General features: G+C 36.8%; 1 protein-coding gene across 11 annotated transcripts in view; it reads right to left on the bottom strand.

The window, feature by feature from the left end:
- Positions 1 to 8,193: 8,193 nt before the first annotated feature.
- Positions 8,194 to 21,690, bottom strand: part of LOC144372555 (transport and Golgi organization protein 1 homolog) — a 137,846-nt gene continuing 124,349 nt past the window's right edge. For 9 of the 11 annotated variants that reach the window (XM_078035886.1, XM_078035885.1, XM_078035888.1 and 6 more), the window contains 14 exons: positions 21,101 to 21,223; positions 20,897 to 21,002; positions 19,827 to 19,882; positions 19,648 to 19,738; positions 19,338 to 19,476; positions 14,537 to 14,638; positions 13,603 to 13,663; positions 13,453 to 13,488; positions 13,309 to 13,376; positions 13,089 to 13,189; positions 12,770 to 12,907; positions 11,734 to 11,810; positions 10,004 to 10,154; positions 8,194 to 8,995 (listed from right to left, as the gene is read on the bottom strand). In XM_078035886.1, coding sequence (XP_077892012.1) covers positions 8,718 to 8,995; positions 10,004 to 10,154; positions 11,734 to 11,810; positions 12,770 to 12,907; positions 13,089 to 13,189; positions 13,309 to 13,376; positions 13,453 to 13,488; positions 13,603 to 13,663; positions 14,537 to 14,638; positions 19,338 to 19,476; positions 19,648 to 19,738; positions 19,827 to 19,882; positions 20,897 to 21,002; positions 21,101 to 21,223 — 1,527 coding nt within the window. In that variant the 3' untranslated portion in view covers positions 8,194 to 8,717. The remainder of the gene's footprint in view (positions 8,996 to 10,003; positions 10,155 to 11,733; positions 11,811 to 12,769; positions 12,908 to 13,088; positions 13,190 to 13,308; positions 13,377 to 13,452; positions 13,489 to 13,602; positions 13,664 to 14,536; positions 14,639 to 19,337; positions 19,477 to 19,647; positions 19,739 to 19,826; positions 19,883 to 20,896; positions 21,003 to 21,100; positions 21,224 to 21,690) is intronic. The other 2 variants (XM_078035889.1, XM_078035891.1) reach the window with 2 other exon arrangements.

The raw sequence follows: 21,690 nt of genomic DNA on the forward strand, positions 1-21,690 counted from the left end.
AGGAACGATCTCACTCTGCCTGCTCACTAGGTAGGGTGACAGACGGGCACCCTGCCCGGTGACAGCTGGGGATTTTGGACATAACACAAAGAAGTGACTTAATGGCACTGACAGGAGACAGAGCTGGGCAGAGTCTAAGGGAGAAGGGGAACCAATGGAGGGACCACCTGTTCTCAGGACTCCGGCTCTTTAGACCTGGCACGCATCGGGAGGGGCTGCAGGTGGAGGCTGAGGTCCTTCCTCACAGGCAACTAGAAAAACAAGTCCAGAAAAACCTCGGCACCAGAGAGAAGGGAGACCCAGGAAGGAGGCTACAAAGGAGGGTTCCACTCTGGTCCTCCACGCAGGGCTCCTCCTTGATTCACAATCACCTGGAACAGGTTTGGAGCATGTCAGCTACAGAGCAGACACTGAGCTGGGACCAGGGCTGTTGTCCGAAATTACCAGTGAGCAGTTCCTAGGTGACACAAGATAATGTGAGCGAAGTTAAAAGGAACAACACTCACAGGAGAAAAAGAACAGAATTCAGCTTTTCCATTCTACCATTCATGGTTGTCTAGGATATGATCCAAATGCATCTGGCACACAGAGAATCAGGACAAGGGGACCTCAACAGCAAGATGGCCCACGTGTTGGAAGTCACAGACAGGATTTAAAATACATGACGTCATGACCATACCCTACGTAGTAAATCCAATATGCTTCTAGGGAACGAAGAGAGAAATCCCTGCAGAGATGCAGGAGAGGTAAAGAAGCAATGGGAATTCTAGAACCCAAAAGTGCAATAGCTAAAGAAAACAAAATGAAACTAATAGTCGAGTAACAGAGGAAAGAATAGGTGGACTTTAAGACAGATCCATAGTAATGATACATCCTTAGTGATTGTCCACTGTGAAGAATATGGAGAAAAAGCATAGGGGAACAAAAAGGACCAGAGCTTCAGAGATCTGCTGGATAATATCAGAGAGTTGAATTTACATATTCTTGAAGTTTCAGAAATAGAAGATCAAAATGCATCAGAAAAAATTACTGGAGCTGGGTGTGGTGGTACCTGTTCATACTCCCAGCATCCTGGAGGCTGAGGCAGGAGGATCATAAGCTTAAGGCCAGCCTCAGCAACTTAGTGAGACCCTGTCTCAAAATAAAAGGTAAAAAGGGTTGGAGATGTGGCTCAGTGGTTAAACACCTCTGGGTTCAATCCCCAGGACTGTAAATACCACAAGGACGATTAGAGGAAATGATATTTTCCCCAATTTGATGGAGGACATTGCTGTGTCCGAAACACCCAGCAACACCAACTCAGAGGAGGAAAGGTTGATTTTGGCTCACAGGTTCAGAGGTCTGAGTCCAAGGTTGGCCGACTCCATTGCCCTGGACCCAGGATGAGGCGGAACCTCAGAGCACAAGGGTGAGGCTGAGGAAGGCTGCTCAGCTCAGGGAGGCCAGAGAGCTGACACAGGAAAGGGCAGGGGCATTCCTGTGGTGACCCACCCCCTCCAGCCACGCGCCACCCACCCACAGTCACCACCAGGTGGGTCCATTCAAAGCAGGTGTGCTGGTTAGTTTACCACTGGCATCCTTACTCACCTCACCTCTGAAAATTCCTGCATTAACAGGAGCTCTGCGGACACCCCTCTCCAAACCATAACAGACGTCAAAGTGCAGATTCAGGACGCCAACAACGCCAGGCAGGGTACACAGAGAAGCCCATACCGGACAGTGGGAAAACCTTACAAGCACCCGGAGAATCGTTGTGTGTCCGCCCTTGAGTTTTCTCCCAAGACGGAGGAAACAGTGTGGAATGGAACATATGGAACATGTATAGTGCTGAGGAAAAATAAGAAGGAAAAAAGCCTTGTCAAACCAGAATTCTATTCCCAGCTCCAATACCCTTTAAGAATTTAGATAAAGCCTTTTTTTTTTTTTTAGAAAGCTAAAAGCTGAAAGTATTCCTCATTAGTCAGCCCATGATACAAGACATTTGTGAAAGAAATCCCATGGAATAGAAACTGAGTAAATGGGAATTTTGATCCTTACATGCCTCAGTCTGGCTGGGCACAAATCACGAACCACTCAAGCAGGAACAAACTTTATTTCCGAACTCTACCAGCACACTCCACACAGGCTCCCCAGGAACTCTTCCAAATGCCATGTGGCTCCTCCAGGAACTGCCAACCGGAAATCCCTCCTCCTGCACTTCCCCAACCAATGACAACTCTTCAGGAATCCCCGCGAGAGCTCAACCAGAACTCAAAGGGAACTCCGCAAGAACTCAAGAGTCATCATCTTAATGGCTCGTTGGCGTCACCTCTCAACCACTACTTCTGGCAAAAATGCCATGTGTCATCCCGATTCGGCCGTGGCCCTCAACACTTACAGAGGAACAAAGCGCATCAGGAATTGTCAGTATCTGGGTAAAATGAATAGGACTGCGTTGTCCTGGTCAGTCTGTGTTGCTGTAACAAATTACCACAGAACCAGTGGTTTATGCACAACAGAAATGTTCATCACAGATCTGGAAGCTGGAAGTCCACGGCTGCCGTCCCCTTGCCACTCACATGCCAGAGGGGGGCAGCCAGCCCTCTGGACTCTGTGAAGGCACTGGTCCCATTCCACTGAGGCTCCACCCTTATTACCTGGTCACCTACCTAAGACCCCGTTGGGGGGCAGCCTCACACTGGGCTTGGGGTTCAACGTGAGATTTGGAGGAAGGAGGGACACGGACATTCAGTCCACTGCATTTATTTTGCCATTTATTTAACTTTATTTTAACTTCTTTATAAGACACGTGGCTGTGTGAAGGGAAAACTGCAGCATCGTGTGGCAGCAGCTACCTCCCAGGTAGAGATCAGAGTGTGACAGCTGGAGACCCCGGAAAGGGGCCTCGGTAGGCAACTCTGAGGCTGCAAAGCTGCTGGTTTATGAAATAGTACAGGATTAGCTATAAAATGATGGTAGAATTTTAAGAATTTGTGCCATAACCCCGAGAGCAGCATATCTGACCCTTAGAGCTACTGACATTGGGACAGAAACAACTTTTTTGTTGTTGTTGGTTTTTTTCTTTTCTTTCTTTTTTCGTCTTGCTAGGATTGAAGCCAGGGTCCTATGCAAGTCAGGCAAGCGCTGTACCACTGAGCCACACTCCCAACCCCAGAGACTTCTTTACTATGAGGCTGTCCCACGGTGCAGGTATTTAGCGGCGTGCCTGGCCTCTGGACACCTACCTCCGTCCCACAAATCCCATCAATGCAAAAATGCAAGAGAAAGCCATGGAAATTGAATGCCGATAAGTTTGACAACCACCAGGAAATGAACACATCCACTGGAAGAAATCAACATGCAAGATTTTACCCCAGGAGAAGTAGGAAACTAGAGTCCACCTGCACCGTTGCTATCAATAGAAGAAATTCTACCCAGAGTTAAAAATTTCCCCAATGTAAAAGCTAGAGGTCCCAGTGGCTTCTCCGGTCAATTCTACTAAAATTACCAAAAAATGAATACCACTAATCTTACAGGATCCCACATCTCCTGTCTCAGAAAAGAGAGGAGGGACTGACTTCCTTTTTCAGCAAAGATGCAGTAACAACATGAAACAAATGACAAATGCAGTCTATCTAAGGAAATTTTTAAAAAATGTCTTCTAGAACCTCACTGTCCAGTAAGATTCTCTGCCGTGCTGGAAATGCCTCTGTCTGTGGCTGGCCAGGACAGTGGTCACCAGCCAGACATGCCAGTGCCTCTGAGGAGCGCTATCATATTCTCACTTCATCCCAGTGAATTTAAATAGCCCCAACTAGCCAGCAGCTGCCATATCAGATAGGACAACTCCAGCGTGATAAACTGGAAAAATTACACTAATGATTAAATGACACTCAGTAGCAGAAGTGCATACTGATGTTGCCATTAAAATTGTTAAATACTTAACATGCTAAATTCTGGGTGATAAACAGCTCCTTCTCACCCAGGTATTCTCTGAAACCACCTCACTAATTAATTTTTGCTAAATCCAGAATGAGTTTTGGTTAAATTCAGTGTGATGAAATTAAGATCTTCTTTGAATTCAAACACTACAAGCTTACAAAAAGGTTTACCAGCACCAACTGTTTTGCTTTCATGGAGATGGATGAGATTAAACCTGGGCCAACTGTAATAGAACTGTAAGTGATATACATATAGGGTTCATACTGTTCTAATGGTTACTAGTTCATGTTTCTTCTTAGTCCCTCTTATCGAGAATGTAACATTGGAGTAGATCAATCATCAAAGTATTTTAAATCTATTGTGGTTACAGATACAAGAAACCCACTGACTTTAAAAGAAATTGCAGTTATTGACCAAGAAACCACTTTATCTTCATCTACATCAAACTTTGCACAAGGAATGATTCTGACATGAGTAATGTCTAATTTCTGTGAATTTTACCACTCAGTAGAAACCATCATAGCTCTGTGTAGCATATTCATCCTTCAGGAGGCAGGAAGTGAGCCGTACCTATAGGCCAGTGAGTCCATTGCAAAGCTGTACCACAGAACTAAAGTCCAGCACCTCATTGTTATGACTCCTTTGGATACAGGTTTATTGTAGATTTTGAAACTTGTTTTTACTTTCCTATTAATTGTGCAATTAATAGTCTGTTTCCTAATTTACCACTGTTCCTACCCTGCTTCCTGGAACAATACTGCTGTGGTAGGTATGCTCATCTTCAAACTTAATACAGCAATAAGAATGTGCTAGGATTTACACATTTGCTCACTTTTGCTCCAATATGGTCTTTTGATTTGAATTAACTTCAAACTTTTGAATTGAAGTGGGTAGGATAGTACCAGATTGCTTTGAAAGGAAATTGGATCAGTTATGGTCTGTCTTATAGGCTGTTCCTTAGAGCTGGCCTAAATTCACCCTCATCTGATAGTTCTACTTAAAAATAGTGTGCCTTGATCAGATCAATATCCTATATGGGAGTGTTCCCCAGATTGTAGCTGTGATTTTTTTTTCCAGATGACCAGATTGTTTTTCTGAAAGTGAGCACATTTTTTAGTCATGTTGATTAGTTGTTCTACATCACATTGCTATTGTTTCTAGGGTTAACATTAATGATTCTAGGGTTAACATTAAAACCATCTCTCTCAGAATAATTACAAATTTTGGGGTGGGTTTACGTCTTCTAAATCATGTCATCTAAAAAATTGAGTCAGATGCTAATGAGATACTTTAGGAACAACTGCTGTTTTTCTGACAACTGATTGTGAAACCTTAAAACCTGCATACCTTGTCTTTATAACGTGATGAGTATGAAAAATCTGGAAAGATATTTTATTTTTAATATAGGTAGATATGACTGCCATTTATTTCCTATTTAGATATATTGACATTCATATAAAAATATGCAGGTCATTAGCCTATTATAATTTCACTATTTACATTACTTTTAACTTGATGAGACATAAATAAAACTTTCATAGTACACAAGGTGCATATTTGATACACAGAACATAAAGATTTGTGAGGAGCTTTTTTGTGGGTTACATGTAGAACCCACGTATTTTAATATTCAATATTTTAAATGAACAATGCATGAAGGGAATGCAATACTTGGCCTATTTTTAAACTAGTGTAAACCCTAATCATACCATCCGTTTGCTTTTTAAAACAAATAACAGTTGTTTTAGCCCTTGCACTTCAAGAGATCTAGTCTTTAATTTTTCAGTTGTCTGTTAGGTCAGTTTTGTTTACTAGACTCATAAAACTATATGAGCCTGAAAGAATTATCAACCAAATTTAGTCTTTTCTTTCATCTGGATTGGGTTAATTTCACAAGTGCAAAAATAGTTCAGTCTACAGTAGTTCTAGGAAATGAAGAATTTGCCTTAATAAAACGTTCACTCAACTGAAACTCTGAGTAGTCAAAATTTCCAGACTGTAAACTTCTCAAGAGAAGGGCCTCATCTTCTCCATGTCATGTAAACTTTCCAAGGTGCTTGGCAGGACTCTGTACCCTGTGGAGTACTCAGTACCTTTTTGTTTGATGTTACTGATGTTTGATGTTGCTCCCTTAAAATCTGCTATTAAAATGTAGCAAAACGGATACATTGTTCTTTCTGTTCTCTCATACTATAAAACATGTATATCAAAGTGATAATTTTAAAAAAAACAAACCTTTTTTTTGGTTGTAGATGGACACAGTACCTTTATATTTATATGTGGTGCTGAGGATCAAACCCAGTGCCTCACATGCAACCCCAGCCCCTCAAAGTGATAATTTATATGAAGAAACATTTAGCATCCTTCACATAAGAATGCTTTTTTTAACCTCTATTTAATTATGTGGTGCTGAGGATTAAACCCAGGGCCTTGCCTGTGCTAGGCAAGTACTCTACCACTGAGCCACAACCCCAGCTTCCACCAAAGAATGGGGTTATATGAAAAAAAAAAAAAAGAGGATGCTTTGTATGAATGTCTTTCATCAGCATTAAACAAACTTAAATTGAACATTGTCATCAGCTTAGCTTTAATTCAGACCTGAATGACCAAACCTCCCCCCCCCAAAAAAAGGTGATTTTATCTTGAAGCAGTTAACACAAAGCAATCTGTATCTCACAAATTAGTTGTTTAAATTTACTTTCTAGTGTGGGAGGGGATGAGTTACTGGACAATAATTACAACTATAGCAATAATACTTTCAGGTTGAAACACTACTGCTTCACAAATGAAATGATTTTAGTAACTAAATTCAAACACAACTTGCTGGAGAGGACTTCTAAAACTTTTGAGATACAAAAGTATACTTGAATCAAGGAACAGTATTCTCTACACAACCTGTATATGGGCAGCTACCTTGGGCTTTGCTACAGAAGTGGTACAATCAATCAGATGGATGTAAGGAGAGGCAACTATGGGTGGGTTCAGAACTGCTCAGATAAACTACGTAGAACGCATTATAACTTACTAATAGAATAAATACAAAAAAGGCTTTAGAGGGAAAACTACTGTTGCTTTGAATAAAATAATAAATCTGCCTTTTCTTGAAAATCTATCTTCCTAGCTGACATCACCTTTATTTAAATGCTATTTTAAAATTAGAAGTTAAGTAACTGCAGCATTGCCTTGTGTCCTGTAGAGGTTGAAAGATACATTCAAAATGTGTTTGTGACTTAAATTTTATTTTACATGGTTAAAAATGGCATAAGCTATTATATGGTTTTCCTCTTACACACAGCTGCTGCTTCTGATATTAAATGGAGGTTATGTAGATAGAATTTGAGTCCTTTAGGAAGAATTCATTTTTATTCTGAGTTATCTTCAGTAGTTTAGAGATTTTGTTTCACAGAGATTTTGTTTCACACTGAAGCTTTTGCCCCTATTTTGAGAATACTTAGGGGACATAAAAAAACAATATGTTATGTTCTAGGTTTCAACAATCCTATTACTTTCTAGAATTTAAAAGAATGGAAGAATATGGTCTAGCAGTAAACAAAAGTATCAGGCTTTTATAATTTTATTTAAATCTTAAACCTCTTAAAATGTACTGTTAAAATTGCCGTAATTAAAATTACAGTTCTGGAGAGCTAGTTCTTAGAAACATTGTTTTAAAGACAGTAGTTACAGATCCAGGACTTGCTTTAATTGTTTTTTAAATAAAATATGTTTGAGTATCTATCAAAAAAAAAAAAAGAATTTAATTCAGCCCGTAGTTGCTGAGTAAAGACATTATAAGCCTTAGAGTTTCATTCATTCTTAGAGGATTATACTTTTCTAATTTTTTTATCATATTCCTTGAAAATCAGTGGGAAGGTATGGGAAAGAGAAGAGTGTGTTGTGTACATTTTTAAAAAGAAATTTCCTTATTTTTTATAGACACAACATACCACCTTATATTTTACTGTTACAATGCAATAATGGCAAAAGCAGTAGCTCTTGCTACAAATGTAAACTCATTCTCAGAAAAGCATTCTCACATGGACAGTGGTTAGAAAAAAGTACATGAATGTGCTACAAAAATAGAGCCACAAGACTTCTCACAAGTAAAAGAAATCCTCTGTAGAAGTCCACAGTTGACCAAGGTCCAGCCTCCTTAACAGTGAGCAACAGGGAATATGCTGCCAAGTCACTATCTTCAGTTCTGAGAGTGCGTTTACATGCTTCCCCAATGGCACAAAATCTCATGACGATCCAATGAATCAACAGACACTTGGGAAATATTAATAAACAATTTTTATGAACTATTACAACAAAGAACTTCAGCAAGAAGGAAAATGATGTTTATGATCTTTGAGTAAACATTTTTAGCCCAACAGTCTCTGCGACCAGATATTGAAAGAGAAAAAAAAATCAAGCTTATAAAACACCATTTCTCTGTTATCAACTGGAATACACTAATAATAGGATAATGGAAATACATGTTCTTAAAGCATTTCCACAGGAAATGTCCATAATTATGACATTCTAAATCATTTAGCAATTGTATATGCTACATTAACTAAAACAAAGGTATTCCTTATTGCACATTTTTAAATTGGAAGGATACTCTAGCTTAAGTGGGGGATATTTAGGGGGAAAATATTTTGGCTCAAAATGTATACTGCGCCAAGGCAGCTTCATTCTGAAAACATAAACCATTTAAAATAAACTTTTATATTTTGAAGCCAATAATCCTTTAACTCTAAGTGTCAGAGGTTAATTTTATGGGCCCTGTTTTTAAGCCCTGTGAACAGCCCTCACTACTCTTGAGAATTAGGTGGAGTTTCATCTTTAAAGCCTGAAGGCATTAAGTCTTTTGCAGCAGGTGGTGGCCCATAGTCTTGGGGACCATGAGTTGGAGGTGGTAATGGGGCACCAGGAATGAAGTACTCTCTTGGGCCAAATGAGCCTAAAGGTCTAAATGGTGCTGGTGCAGGTCCTGGAAAAAAATCACGAGGGTCAAAAGGCAAATCCCATTTTCCAGGTGTAACACCTGGTGCATATTCTCTGAAGCCTATTGGTGGACGCATACCAGGACCTGGAAAATAAAAAGGAAGTTATGTAAATACCAGAAATTTCTGAACTAGGGTGATTTCAAGTATGTTAATATAGTCTTTAATTTCTCCCAAGCCTAGAACATCAGCTGGTGAACATCCTGACTTGCCAGATGAGGCAAACTGAGATGGAACAAGTTTAGGTTATAGCCTTTGACCAACCAGCCATGAAGCAACATATTAAGGATTTAACATGGCTCTACCTAGCTCCAGGCTTGTCTTTTTTCTTTCCCTACTATATAATTGCAGAATTATTTCTATCTCACAAGAGCTCCATTTATATTTGGAAGTATTACCATGACAAGATGATAGATTATGAAATAAGAACTTTACTACATCAAAGAAATTTTGATAAAAGGAAATCTCACTATCTATTACTGTATCCATTAAAAATTCATGAAGTATTTCAGCATGGACTTTACACATGCCATCAGAATCAAGGTGCACGCATGCCCTCCTGGAAAAGGCCTTCCACAGCCACCTAATTAAACCAGGAACATTTATTAGGTCACTGTTAAATCCTCTTTAACACTTCCCTCTGACTTTTTTCAAGGTAAGGAGGGTTTGACTTTTCCTTTTCTATATTCTATAACCTACTGCTTATGCTTCCATTATGGGTGATTACAAACTTTATGTTATAGGATTTTCATATCTGTGACAAAATTTTAAGTTATGGCATGCGTCTCATCCACCTTTCCATCTATTGCAGTGCATATCAACAGATTTTCAACAAACATCTGCAGAAGTAATATTTCTGGCTTTTCTATATATAGCCCCTTATCCTTGTCTATGAGAGATAGCTATTGCCTATCTCAGTATAAGATTATGTAGTGTCCCATATGTCCCAGAAAACTGGAGGAAAAGTTAAAATGTACTCAGCTTTATCCTTTCATTGTTAAGACCTGAGATAGCAACCAACTGTTTTAGCAAGCAATAGAAGTGGAAGATGAATGTGATTTATAAGTCAATCACTACTTTTCAGATCATCATACCAAATGGTGGAGGAATTGGCCGAGGCCCAAAAGGCCCACCGAGCTGAAGTGGCGGTCCATACCAAATGGGAGGTGGTGGAGGCCGTCCCATCGGGGGTCCCATGAAGGGTACCCCTGAGAAAGGAGGGGGCCCTTTCATAGCCATATGAACCTGCAATTTAAGATTTGAAAGCAGTTAAAAGTTTTAAAATTCCTATGTATTAAGACAAAGTACCAATACCTATAAAAGCTAAAACCCAAAACCTGTCCAGAGAACACCATCAGTGCAACAAAACTCTACCCACCCCTCCTGTGTATTCCCACTGACAGCTTACAGAAGTTGGAAGGATGCCACAAGAGGGAGCAGTTTGTTACTGATTATATCTGCACAGGAAAGGGAAAGGCAAGAGGACTGGCAGGGGTTATTAACAGAGGTGATTTCTGACCAGTATGTCATGCTGTATTCACTACAATCTATTTCAAAGGGAGTCCCCCCATCCCCATCACTTCCCTTTCATCACAATAGCTCATTACTTCCATATTAAGAATGAACAGAATAAAATGAAAAATCCATTCTCTACTCATGTAATAATAGCTACTATTCTACTATATCTTCAGTAAGTCTTTCATATATTATTCAACCTCTGAGATCTTTAAGTAGACTGTCTTGTTTTAAATAAGAGGGAACAAAAGCAAATGGGATATCATAATTTGTTGAAGGCCACACTGCATATTAAAGAACTCAATCCCAGGTTTGCCTCCAAGCCATGCTTTTCCCACCTCTATTCCTCTCTAACAATGGGTCTTTGCTCTCTTTTAAATCTTCTACTACAAAGGGGTTTGGGGTCTTATCTAAGCTGCCCTTAGATTTCTCCAGAGATGTATATTCCAGGAATATATATACACTGGAACTTGAGAAGTATTTTCCATCACAGTGCTATATACACAAATTAGGAAGACAAGCCTTTAATATTTACTTTCATTTACTGTACACCATTTGAGATATTGATTTATCATTTCCTATGAGTAGTGGGTTTGAAACTAAACAATTAAAAATTTATTTTATTATAGAGCTGCAGAAGACCTACCAGATATAATAGCAACACAGTTACAAGAGAATACACTTATGTGAACAAATGAGACCATTTCTTGGGACTGGCTCAAGAAGTCATTTCAGATGATCATTGTTTCACAGAAAATCTGATACCAATCTAATTCAAATCACTCAAAATAGGGTTTGCACAAATGCAGGAATTCTTAAATAACATTCTTCCAAACAAAAATAAAAATGATGAATTATATAATTTATAATGAATTTACTTTGCCTTAGAACATTCAACACAAAACACCATATAAAGTTAGAGTGATAACTTTTCACATTCTGTAGTTCATTATAGTTGTACACACTTAAGCAACATTCCCAAGTTAAAGAGAAAAGTAAGCTCAATATTGCATGCAGTTTAAAGCAAACAAGATCAGTGTCATGCTCTGAATATCCTTCCCATAAATGCACAGAATAAAACCCAATTCAGTTCTCAACCTCTAAGTACTTACTCCAACTGGATGCTCAGTCAAAGAAGTAAGGGTGGAGACTGAGGGGGTCTCAGGTTCTTGGGGAACAGTTTGCTTTTTAAAAAACAAATGGGATAGTACAAATAGAACACAAAGAAGGATAAAGCAAAGAGCAAGTACTGTAGGAAAGCTACATGTTCCTGCATGACCACATGATTCACAGTAACTACAGAACTTACCTTGCCCTCATTCGTCACCTTAGCTGGAGAAGAACTTCTGGAGCTGCTGTTCATGTGAGCTGGACCACATCCTGAGTCTGTTAGAGATCAAAGAATGGATTCAGACTATTCTAACATGAAAAGAATAAAAATCCTCCATCCACAATTACAGATTCTTTGAAATTACTTGGTCCCTTTACCAGAGGCAACGGGTTTCCTAGATGCCTCAGAAGACCAGTACGAGGTAAAGGTCCATCCATTGACCTTGGGAAAGAAAGATCAGAGCCCTTGTATGTATTTTTCAGAAGAAATAAACCACTGGTGGACAGGTCAGGATTCAACAATAACTAGAAAGCAACATGAAAAATGGGTTGCCCAGGGGTTGGTGTCATAGCTCAGTTGTAGAGTGTTTGCCTAGCATGTGTGAGGCACTGGGTTTGATTCTCAGCACACATTTAAAAAATAAATAAAGATATCATGTCCATCTACAATTAAAAATATTTTTTAAATGGGTTGCCCAATACGTAAATCACAATTTATGAAGAGACTTAAGTAAAATAAAGAACTGCCTTGGGTTGATAGAACAGGAGATTAATAAGTACTGGTCCTAAACTTTAAGCTATAGACTTAAAGTATGTGTAGGCTGGCTTTTCTTTAGTCTGTATAACCTGACTTCCAATCTTACCAAGACTACAGTCCTATTTAGAATTTGAAATAAGATTCAGTATTTCATGTTGGAAATAATATGTATGCTACATAAAGTTTAAGGCTTTTATAATATTTGGGAAAGGAACACCATAGAGATTTAATTTAAAGATAAAGGTTTACACTTCGCAGTGTAAAATTTAAAAGAAAAAAACAATACAGGGACCTCCAGGAAAAAAAAAATGTTTTCTATTCTAGAACAGATTTTCCAGAAAACATTCACTAAGATAAAGTAAGAAATTATCTTCTATATATTGTACAGGCCCAAATTCAATGTTTTCATTAGAATATTCAAAAGGGGAAAAAAAAAACCTTGAAGCAGTTTACTATAAAGCAACATGTGAATGCTCACCAAATCCGTTTCTAGGCATATCTTTTTGATTAAGAGTAGCAGAAGGAGGTCTCCCAGCTGGCTCTGCTGTCAGTGGAGGGGAACATTCTCCACCATTCATGGGGGATGGACCAAAAGAGCCATTATGGATCAGTGGACCTAAAGAAAACAATGCCGTGTTACTACTTTAAGGCAGCCTTCTCCCTGACACCAACCCTCACCTCCTGCTTTAGCAAATCATTCAGATTATTTCATAACCATTACACACAGAAATAAAAAGTAATTTACATACATTCTGCACCAAGAAATAAAATAGCTCCTTTTACAAAGTGCCCCCTACCTCTCTGAGGAGGATTTTGTAAATCTGGTCTTCCCAGCATAGGTTTTACAATCCCGGGTTCATCTTGACGCACTGCGATCTTTTGGGTCATTTCCAATAGTCTTGAATATTGAGAAAGAATGGACTGAATTATGAAACAGCAATCTATTCCTTCATAGATAATATCTAGCATAACCTTAAAACACTATAAAACATATAGGAAGATACCAAAATCACATACTTCTGTCTCAAATTAGCAACTTCCCTTTTCTCTTCAGCTATAGCTCTTTCTGCAGAATGAGCTTTGAGCTATTAAAGAGAAAATATTCAAATTCAGTTGCAGTAGGCTATGCACAAAATAAAGAAAAGGGGGAAAAAATCTTACCCAATTATCATGAGCTTTCTTCTCATGCATAGCAATCTGAAAAAGACAATACATTAAAAATATGTTTTTAGGGACTCATTATAATAGCCTATAATTGTCTGTATTAGATATCAAGAAATTCTGCAACTACAGGACAGTATTAATTACTACCTGGTTTGTAAACGAGTGCTTGGTTTTCTGTAATGCTTCTTCCATCTCTTCAATTCTCCGCCTAAGAATTACAACAATTGAATAACATTTGAAACATTTCTGACCATTTTCCCTTTATTCCATCAGCTATACTTTTAAAGACTTTATCATACATAAGAAAAACATTTCTATAGTTATATGAATCCAGTGTGATCAAAACTAATACTACAGGCCAGGTGCAATGCCACATGCCAGTAATCCCAATGATTGGGAAGCTGAGGCAGGAGGATCACAAGTTCGAGGTCAGTCTCAGCAATTAAGTGGGAACCTATGCAACTGAGACCCTGTCTCAAAGTAAAAAAAAAAAAAAAAGGTCTAAGGATGTAGCTTAGTAGTAAAGCACCAAAAATAAATAAATAAATAAATAAATAAATAAAATAAAATAAAGACCCAATACTAATAACTTCTTTATCATTTAATTGCTAGAGATTCTGAATGATAAATTATAATTTCCTTAACTGTTCATCAGTGTGTTCTCAAGTAATTCTGCTAGAAATATCTTCCTCCTTAAAACTTTTTTTCTTTTTTTCAAATTATATCCATAAAAGATTTCCAAGGTCTATCAAATGCCACACTTTTGTGGGTCTTGATACATCACACAGCAAACTGATTTCTTAAAGAATTACTACAACATGCAAAACCCCCAGAACTGTTTGCATTGACCAAGTTCCCTATGGTCTTGCCCATTGGGTATAAGTAAATTTTTGTTAACATTTTTCATTTGTAAAGTTGAAATTTATTTTTTCTCCTGTGTGAATTGAATGTATTCATATCCTCTCGTTATTTATACTTCCATGCTATTTTCTTCTATCTACATAATGTAAAAAAAGATTAAAAAAGAAAGCCACCACTAGTTTATTAGACATTGACACCCTCCTTTAGAAACTAAACTCACTTGTAATTTTTAACTTCCTGTACAGCAGAAACCACCTTTTCATCTGCAGCTGACAGCCGCTGCTCTTTTTCTAGTCTCTCATATTCTTCTTGGCTCACTTTCCTAAAATAAAGCCAGTTATCAAATCAAAAGTTTCTCTCTGTGAATATCACTTCCCACAATTCTATAAAATGCTTAGGCACATAAAATAAGAATTCAAACCTGCAATTTTGTAAATCAAACTCTGGCAAATCACTTACATTTTCTAATTTTTCCTCTTAATTCTCTATTTACCAGTAAATAAAATAAATGTGAAAACAACATGTGCCCCAAGGGCAAGTCTCCTGTGTGTAAGATAATAAAAACTCACTTTACTTCAATGTGGAAGGTCAGGACTGATAAACCTAACATAATTAAACATATTAGGATAAAGCAAGGGATAATTCTTTTCTCGTTTCTGCCATGGGTAGGACACTAAGTATATCTTTGTCATGGAGGAACTCTTTTCTCAATCCAAGACTGGTACCATAATAAAGATATAGTCACAAAGAAAAAATCTTCTAGAATATGTCTTTTAGCTATGCAATTAGCCACAGAACATTTTTCACACTTTAGATATATATTTCAAAAGAATTGCAATTAAGCAAAAAGACAAATCTGAGTTTTGATAATGTCTGTCAACCAGAAAAAGAAGCCAAACTGACCCACGATCAGAGTATTATCTACTGACAAGTTTTAACTCTGATCATGAAACTCAAGATGTTCATCTACTGAGACAAAGGTAGCCACATTTAATGATTTTAAAAATACTATTTTCTGCTATCCTTGTACTACATTAACCATAGTTCCAATTCAAAAGATAATTAACTTGAAACTTAATTTTCCATAAATCAGAAAAACTATAGTAAAAAAGGATTATTGATACCAAATAGAAAAAGGGGATTATATATTCTTATATAGCTTCTCATTTAATTCTTTAGCAAGTATTTTATGAGTGGCTATAATATACTAGTTACCTTGTAAGATGCTAAAGAATAAAAGAGCTCACTGTTTCAGGTATAAATGAATATAATAATTTTCCCCACTGGCTTAAGAAGGAATATGGAGAAAACTGAATCTTGAAGGACAGAGAGAATTTTGTTTCCAATTACCAAAGAGTTAGTCTGAGAGCACTAAGAACAATCAAAACATCTTTATAAGAATATAAAATTGTGTTTGAAAGGATACAAGCTAAAAAGGTAGTGAAGATATATGTATGTGGCCAAGATCCATTAGAAAAAGGAATCTCAGAATTACAAGTAAAGCTGGCACTTTAAGGTACTTTTCTCCTAGGTTTACCCACATATTGAAGATAACACAAAGATATAATGAGTCTGAACTAAGCCTTCATCAAATTCCTGGGCTTAGAGGAAAAAAGAAGTGTTTGGGGCTACAAATAAAGGGACCCTTAATAAAAGCCCTAGCCTTTGAGTTTAGATTAGAAAGTACTGCACACTTAAGTGATGAACAGGCAAAAAATCCAAAAGGAACAATACTGAAACATTGGAAAGACAAGTCATTTTTGAATTATCTTAATTGCTGACTAAGTTTGAAGTGACAATCTTACTCAAGTAACCTCAACACTTTTCTATAAGAAGATAACTTCATCTAAGTCCTCAAATTTCATGTATAATTATCACAACAATGTTAGCCAATCAAAACTGACCAGACACTCCATAAGACAAAATTCTGTGAGAAAAATCCCACAGAAAAGGAAACCACCTAATGGGGTTAACCGCACATGTTTTAAAATCACTGTGCTTTATATAGTCAAAAAAGTAAAGTCAAGATTATGAATTTCAGGTCTGGGAATATAGTTTAGTTGGTAGAGTGCTGCCTTGCATGCACAAGGCTCTGAGTTCAAACCCCAGCACCACAAAAGAGGAAAAAAAAGATTATGAATTTTGTCAAAGGATTAGAAACTATAAAACCAAGAAATAGTTGGGTGTGGTAACCTACATACAGTCGAAGATACTTGGAGGCAGAGGCAGAATGATGAGATTAAAGATAGCTTGGAAAGCAGTAAGACACTAGTCCCTTATGAGAAAGAGCAAGGAGTCTGGGGAGGTAGCTCAATAGTAGAGCACATGGCTCAAGGTCCTGGGTTTGAGCTGTAGTACTGAAATAGGACTGGGGTTGTGGCTCAGTGGTGAAGCACGTGCCCCACATGTGTGGGGCACTGGGATCAGTCCTCAACACCACATAAAATAAATAAAATATTGTGTCGGGCTGGGGATGTGGCTCAAGCAGTAAGGCGCTCGTCTGGCATGTGTGCAGCCTGGGTTCAATCCTCAGCACCACATACAAACAAAGATGTTGTGTCCGCCAAAAACTAAAAAATAAATATTAAAATTATCTTTCTCTCTCTCTTAAAAAAATCCTATAAAAAATAAAATAAAATATTATGTCCATCTACAACTAAAATAATATTTTAAACCCTGAACTTTTTAAAATCCTAAACTCAATGAATGATTTTAACAACAGATTTGGGAAGTAAAATAAATCCTACCGCTTTTAAGACAGGTCAGAAGAAAATATCCAGAAGAAGTAAATCCAGAATGTAGGAGGCAGGGGAAATCAAATTCTAATATGCATTATTATAATCAGAAGAGAGAATGAGGTAAAATCAACATTTAGAAAAAGACTCGAAAATTCAAGAAATGTTTAATGGTCCCAAGCAACATAACTGCAAGAGGAAAAAGTGGGTGGGGTGGGGAAAACTACACCTAGGCACTTCCCAATACAACTGTTAAAAAAAGAGAGAAATGACTACAGGAATTAGGGGAGGGAGATAAGACCAAACAACAATGATAATGGACTCCTTAAAGAAAAAAAATTAAAACAGATGGTAATTAATTGGATATTTTCAAATTGCTAAAACTAAGTAACAGTCAAAATTCAGTAGCCAAAAGAAAGATCCTTTAAAAATGGAAACTGGTTTTAACTCTAATCATGAAGTTCATGTCAACCTAATACAGATTATAAAGGTAGCAATATTTAGTGGATAAAATACTATTCTCTGTTTATCCTTGTACTACTTTGATACACTAATCAAATCTATCATTAAAGGACAATGTTCAAATAGAATGAAAATAATTTCAAATAAGAAACCAACAGTGTAGAATGCAGAACTACAGAAACTTTAAATATGTGTATAAATTGAATGAATATCTTGTGGAGTTCACAGTATATGAAGTACTAACATACGATGCCACAACAGTTATCTGATTCAGGAGCTACTTAAAGCCCATAAAAACAAGTAATAAACCTATTAATCTATGTCAGGTTTTTATTAAATCCAGAATATATACCAAGGCCTTTAAATTATGAGAAGATGAATAAAATTATAATTATAATTATATAATTATAATTCCATTATAATTTATGATTACATCAAGCTTATACAGGTGATGAGGAAAATAATTAAAAATATTTAAACTATTAAAAAGATACAAGGAAGAAAAAAAGAACAGGTCATCAAATAGAAAGCAAATTCTTCATAAACCACAGGCACATATTGACATGGACAGACTTATATTTTAGAAAGTCCACTCAAGCGGCTATAGAGAAAATTACTAAGAATTTGAAATAAATTATATAAAAATATAAATAATGGAGAATGAAGACAGATGACCTAGGTTAGAAACAGAAAAGATGACACAGGCATGAACTAACATAGTACCTGGGGATGAGAAAAAAAAGAGTACAAACCACAGATGATGACTGAATGAATTTTGGAGGAGTTGAGGAAAATAGTGCTACAATTTAACTGCATTACAAAGAAAATTAATTGCCATTTAGGTCATTCATATTACTAGTAGGGACAGAGAAAACAAGTGTTCTTTTGAAAAAAAAAAGTGATAAAATGAGAAATGTGTCTTTGAAACAGGCCAGGCATTTAGAACTGGCCTGAACAAAAATTTGAGATTCTAAAAAGGTCACTTGGAGATCACAGAATTTTAGAAAAGTTAATGGAAAGGTTTCAATATTTAATGCATTAATTAGGCAACAGAAGTCAAAATACCTAAAAATAGTTAGGTCTATAAGAAGGTCTGTCTTTGCTTTAACAAGATATATATATATATATATATATCTTGTTAATAAATCAGGTGCAAACAAATAAAATCTGACACACAAAAAAACTATTTTTAGAGAATTCAAGTATTTTGTGGATTAAAAACTTCAAATGAACTTCCAAAAAATAACTAGCTCCACACTGAGAAGATTAATATATAAATATATACTACAAACAAGTACTTCTGTAATCGTAACTCCTAAAATCCTTGCCACAGTTCAATTTTTAGTGTGAACATCTGAGATACTCAAGTCCAAAACTTGTACCATCAATTAGTAAATATTATTCCTTTTTGAAGTTTTTATTCTACTAAAACATGTCATTCCAAAACACTCAGTATTTTTAAAGGTCCAGAGTTAGAGATACAAGTTCAAAATATTAGAATTACATAACTGATCACAATGAAAGGAAATTAAAATAAATAGTGGGATCATAGAAAGGGTCTAGATCTTTGAAAGGTATTTCCACATCAGTGACTGTTAATACCAGTTTACCACTTCTTGCCTTCATATGAATTTGACAATCGATTACGATGTCCTCACAGCCTTAGTTTATGGTTACAACTACCTCAGGACTCTTAAGACTGATGATGGAAAGAAAAATGCAACTTATAGGAAACAAAACAAAGGAAAAAAGACAAATCTCTACTAGATAAAATTATCTGTTAGTTCACACAATCATAACAATAACAAACAATGGAAATCTTACTTTTTTAGTGCCATCTCATTTTGCTGGTAGAGTTCATTTAAAATCTCCACTTTCTGCCTAAGAGTTTTGCATTCCTCTTCCAGTCCAACTTTAGAAGACCGTAGTGAATTGCAGTCACTTTCTAATTTCTTTATTTGGTCTGTAAAGGATAAAACAGCTTATCTCTATATGTGTACAAGGACTTAAGAACTTGTTTGAGGGAGTAGTGCCAAGAAAAGTAAGAAGCATGAAAGCAAGAAGCCATTCTTTATCTTTTCAATAAATTTTTAAGTCTTTCCAACATGGCAATTTCTTCTCAAGAAGAACCCACCTTCTAGATTACATTTTGTGGACATCGAGGCTCTTAGCTTAAGTTGTAAAAGTTTTAGATCCTCTTCAACTACTGATATTGTAGTTTTTGTCTAAAAATTGCAGAAAAGAGAGGTATTCTTAAAAGTGAGGCACAGGAAGAATTCACAGGTACTATGGGACTCTTACAAAGAACTATACCTGAGAGACATCCATCATCTGCTTAATTTGATCTTTGATCTTCTCGTTCCGATCACCTAAAAAACAAAAGACTTTAGCTTTTTCTTTCCTTACTTTTAACTCTATATTCTCCTAACTTCCCTAAACTAAAGAATGATTGTGTTCAAACACTGGAAGAAAAAAATCAATTAAATAATTATACTGATTAGACTAATGACTTTTAAGAGAATTGCAAGCTTAGATTTAAAAAAAAAAAAGAGAGAGGTGAATTTCAGACTGGGGTTGTGGCTCAGTGGTAGAGTGCTCACCTAGCATGTGTGAGGCACTGAGTTTGATCCTCAGCATAAAAATAAATAAAAGTACTGTGTCTGTCTTAAAAAAAAAAGTGAATTTCTAGTTTGCACAACTAAAATGTTATCTATGCTATTCTTGTAAGATAAAAGCTTTTCTACTCTCTCAGATCTATCTTCACCTGGGCAATAAGTGTCTTGTTTAGAAAGATTCAATCCTCTATTTTCTCCCTGAATCTACTACCAGGTGTGGTTTGAAATACTTGCTATGTAAGCAATATCCAACTTGGGAGAAAACATCTGGAAATATTTTCCTCATCAGTAAACACTGTTACACTCCCTCTCTAGCTTTCTGATAGTCTCTAGCCTCTGTTCTCACAGCCTTAGTTTATGGTTCCAACTACCTCCGGACTCTTAAGACTGACTGTGGACTTAAAACCACAGAGCCATAGAGATGATGAGTATCAAAATCAAGTATCATCTGCATAAGTTAAGAAATAAATTTCTCTTACTGTACAATGTTCAATACTTAGAGGTATAGGATATGACTATTGTAGCTGCAGTGTACTTACTAGTTTTCAATAGGATAGAAAAAGTCAGTGTTCTTCACATGCCTATTGCTACATTATACCCCAACAACCCACCTCTGCCAATGCAACAGACATATCTATAGATCCAGTGATATGTGTCTACAACCCTGAAGCTTAAGAAAAAATTAAGCCAGCTGAAAAGTGGCATCTGTATACTTAATTAAAGACAGGAAAGCAAAAAAGGATTCAACCTCACTGAGACTGATCTTACCTGCTAACTCTCCATTGGTTAATTCATCTGACTCATCTCGACTTTGATCCTCAGATTCAGATTCACATTGAAACAGATTCAACTGTTTGATGTGATTAGTCAAAGCCTAGAAAAGAAGCAAAAGGTTGGAAGACTCTCGATTTTAATTCAGAAGATTTCAGGAGAATTCATGAGATGAAACATGTATTTGGAGTATAAACTTACATTAATAGTATCATCTTTTTGACTAAGAGCTACTTGTAAATCTTTCTGGGTCTTCTCAAATGATTTCATTTGTTCACTGAGCTCAGCGTGTGATGTACTCCAGTCTTTTACTTCCTGCTGCAACTGAAAAGTCAAAACACATGAATTCCTATGGGTTAGGGAGGGGTTTCTGCACTGGATATATCAGGACTACAAGACTTAAACAAAGAAATAGAGAGCAATACTCCTCGGTGGCCTGCCTCAATCGAGGGGGTTGAGACCTTGGTTAAGGAAGAGGGCAGAGTGGCCCCAACTCTCACAGCTGCAGTAAGAACATCAGAGCTATCAGGAAGTTGACCCTGTTTATTGCATTTCCCAGAAAATTGCTGCCAATTCAAATAATTTATCTCCAGCAGGAATGGCTGGGCACATATGACTGTCTCCTAAATTTAGATTCCTTATCATGTAATCTTCCCTTGGCCGGTGAATCAGTAACTATTCAAAAGAGGATCATAAAATACTTAATTTTCTGGTTTAAAAAGTTTCTTTGAGGCTATGCAAGTTAATAACTGATTGACATTTGATAAGGAAAGCAATAATCCAAAAATCCA

The sequence above is a fragment of the Ictidomys tridecemlineatus genome, unplaced genomic scaffold, assembly GCF_052094955.1.
Source record: "Ictidomys tridecemlineatus isolate mIctTri1 unplaced genomic scaffold, mIctTri1.hap1 Scaffold_130, whole genome shotgun sequence".
NCBI lineage: Eukaryota > Metazoa > Chordata > Mammalia > Rodentia > Sciuridae > Ictidomys > Ictidomys tridecemlineatus.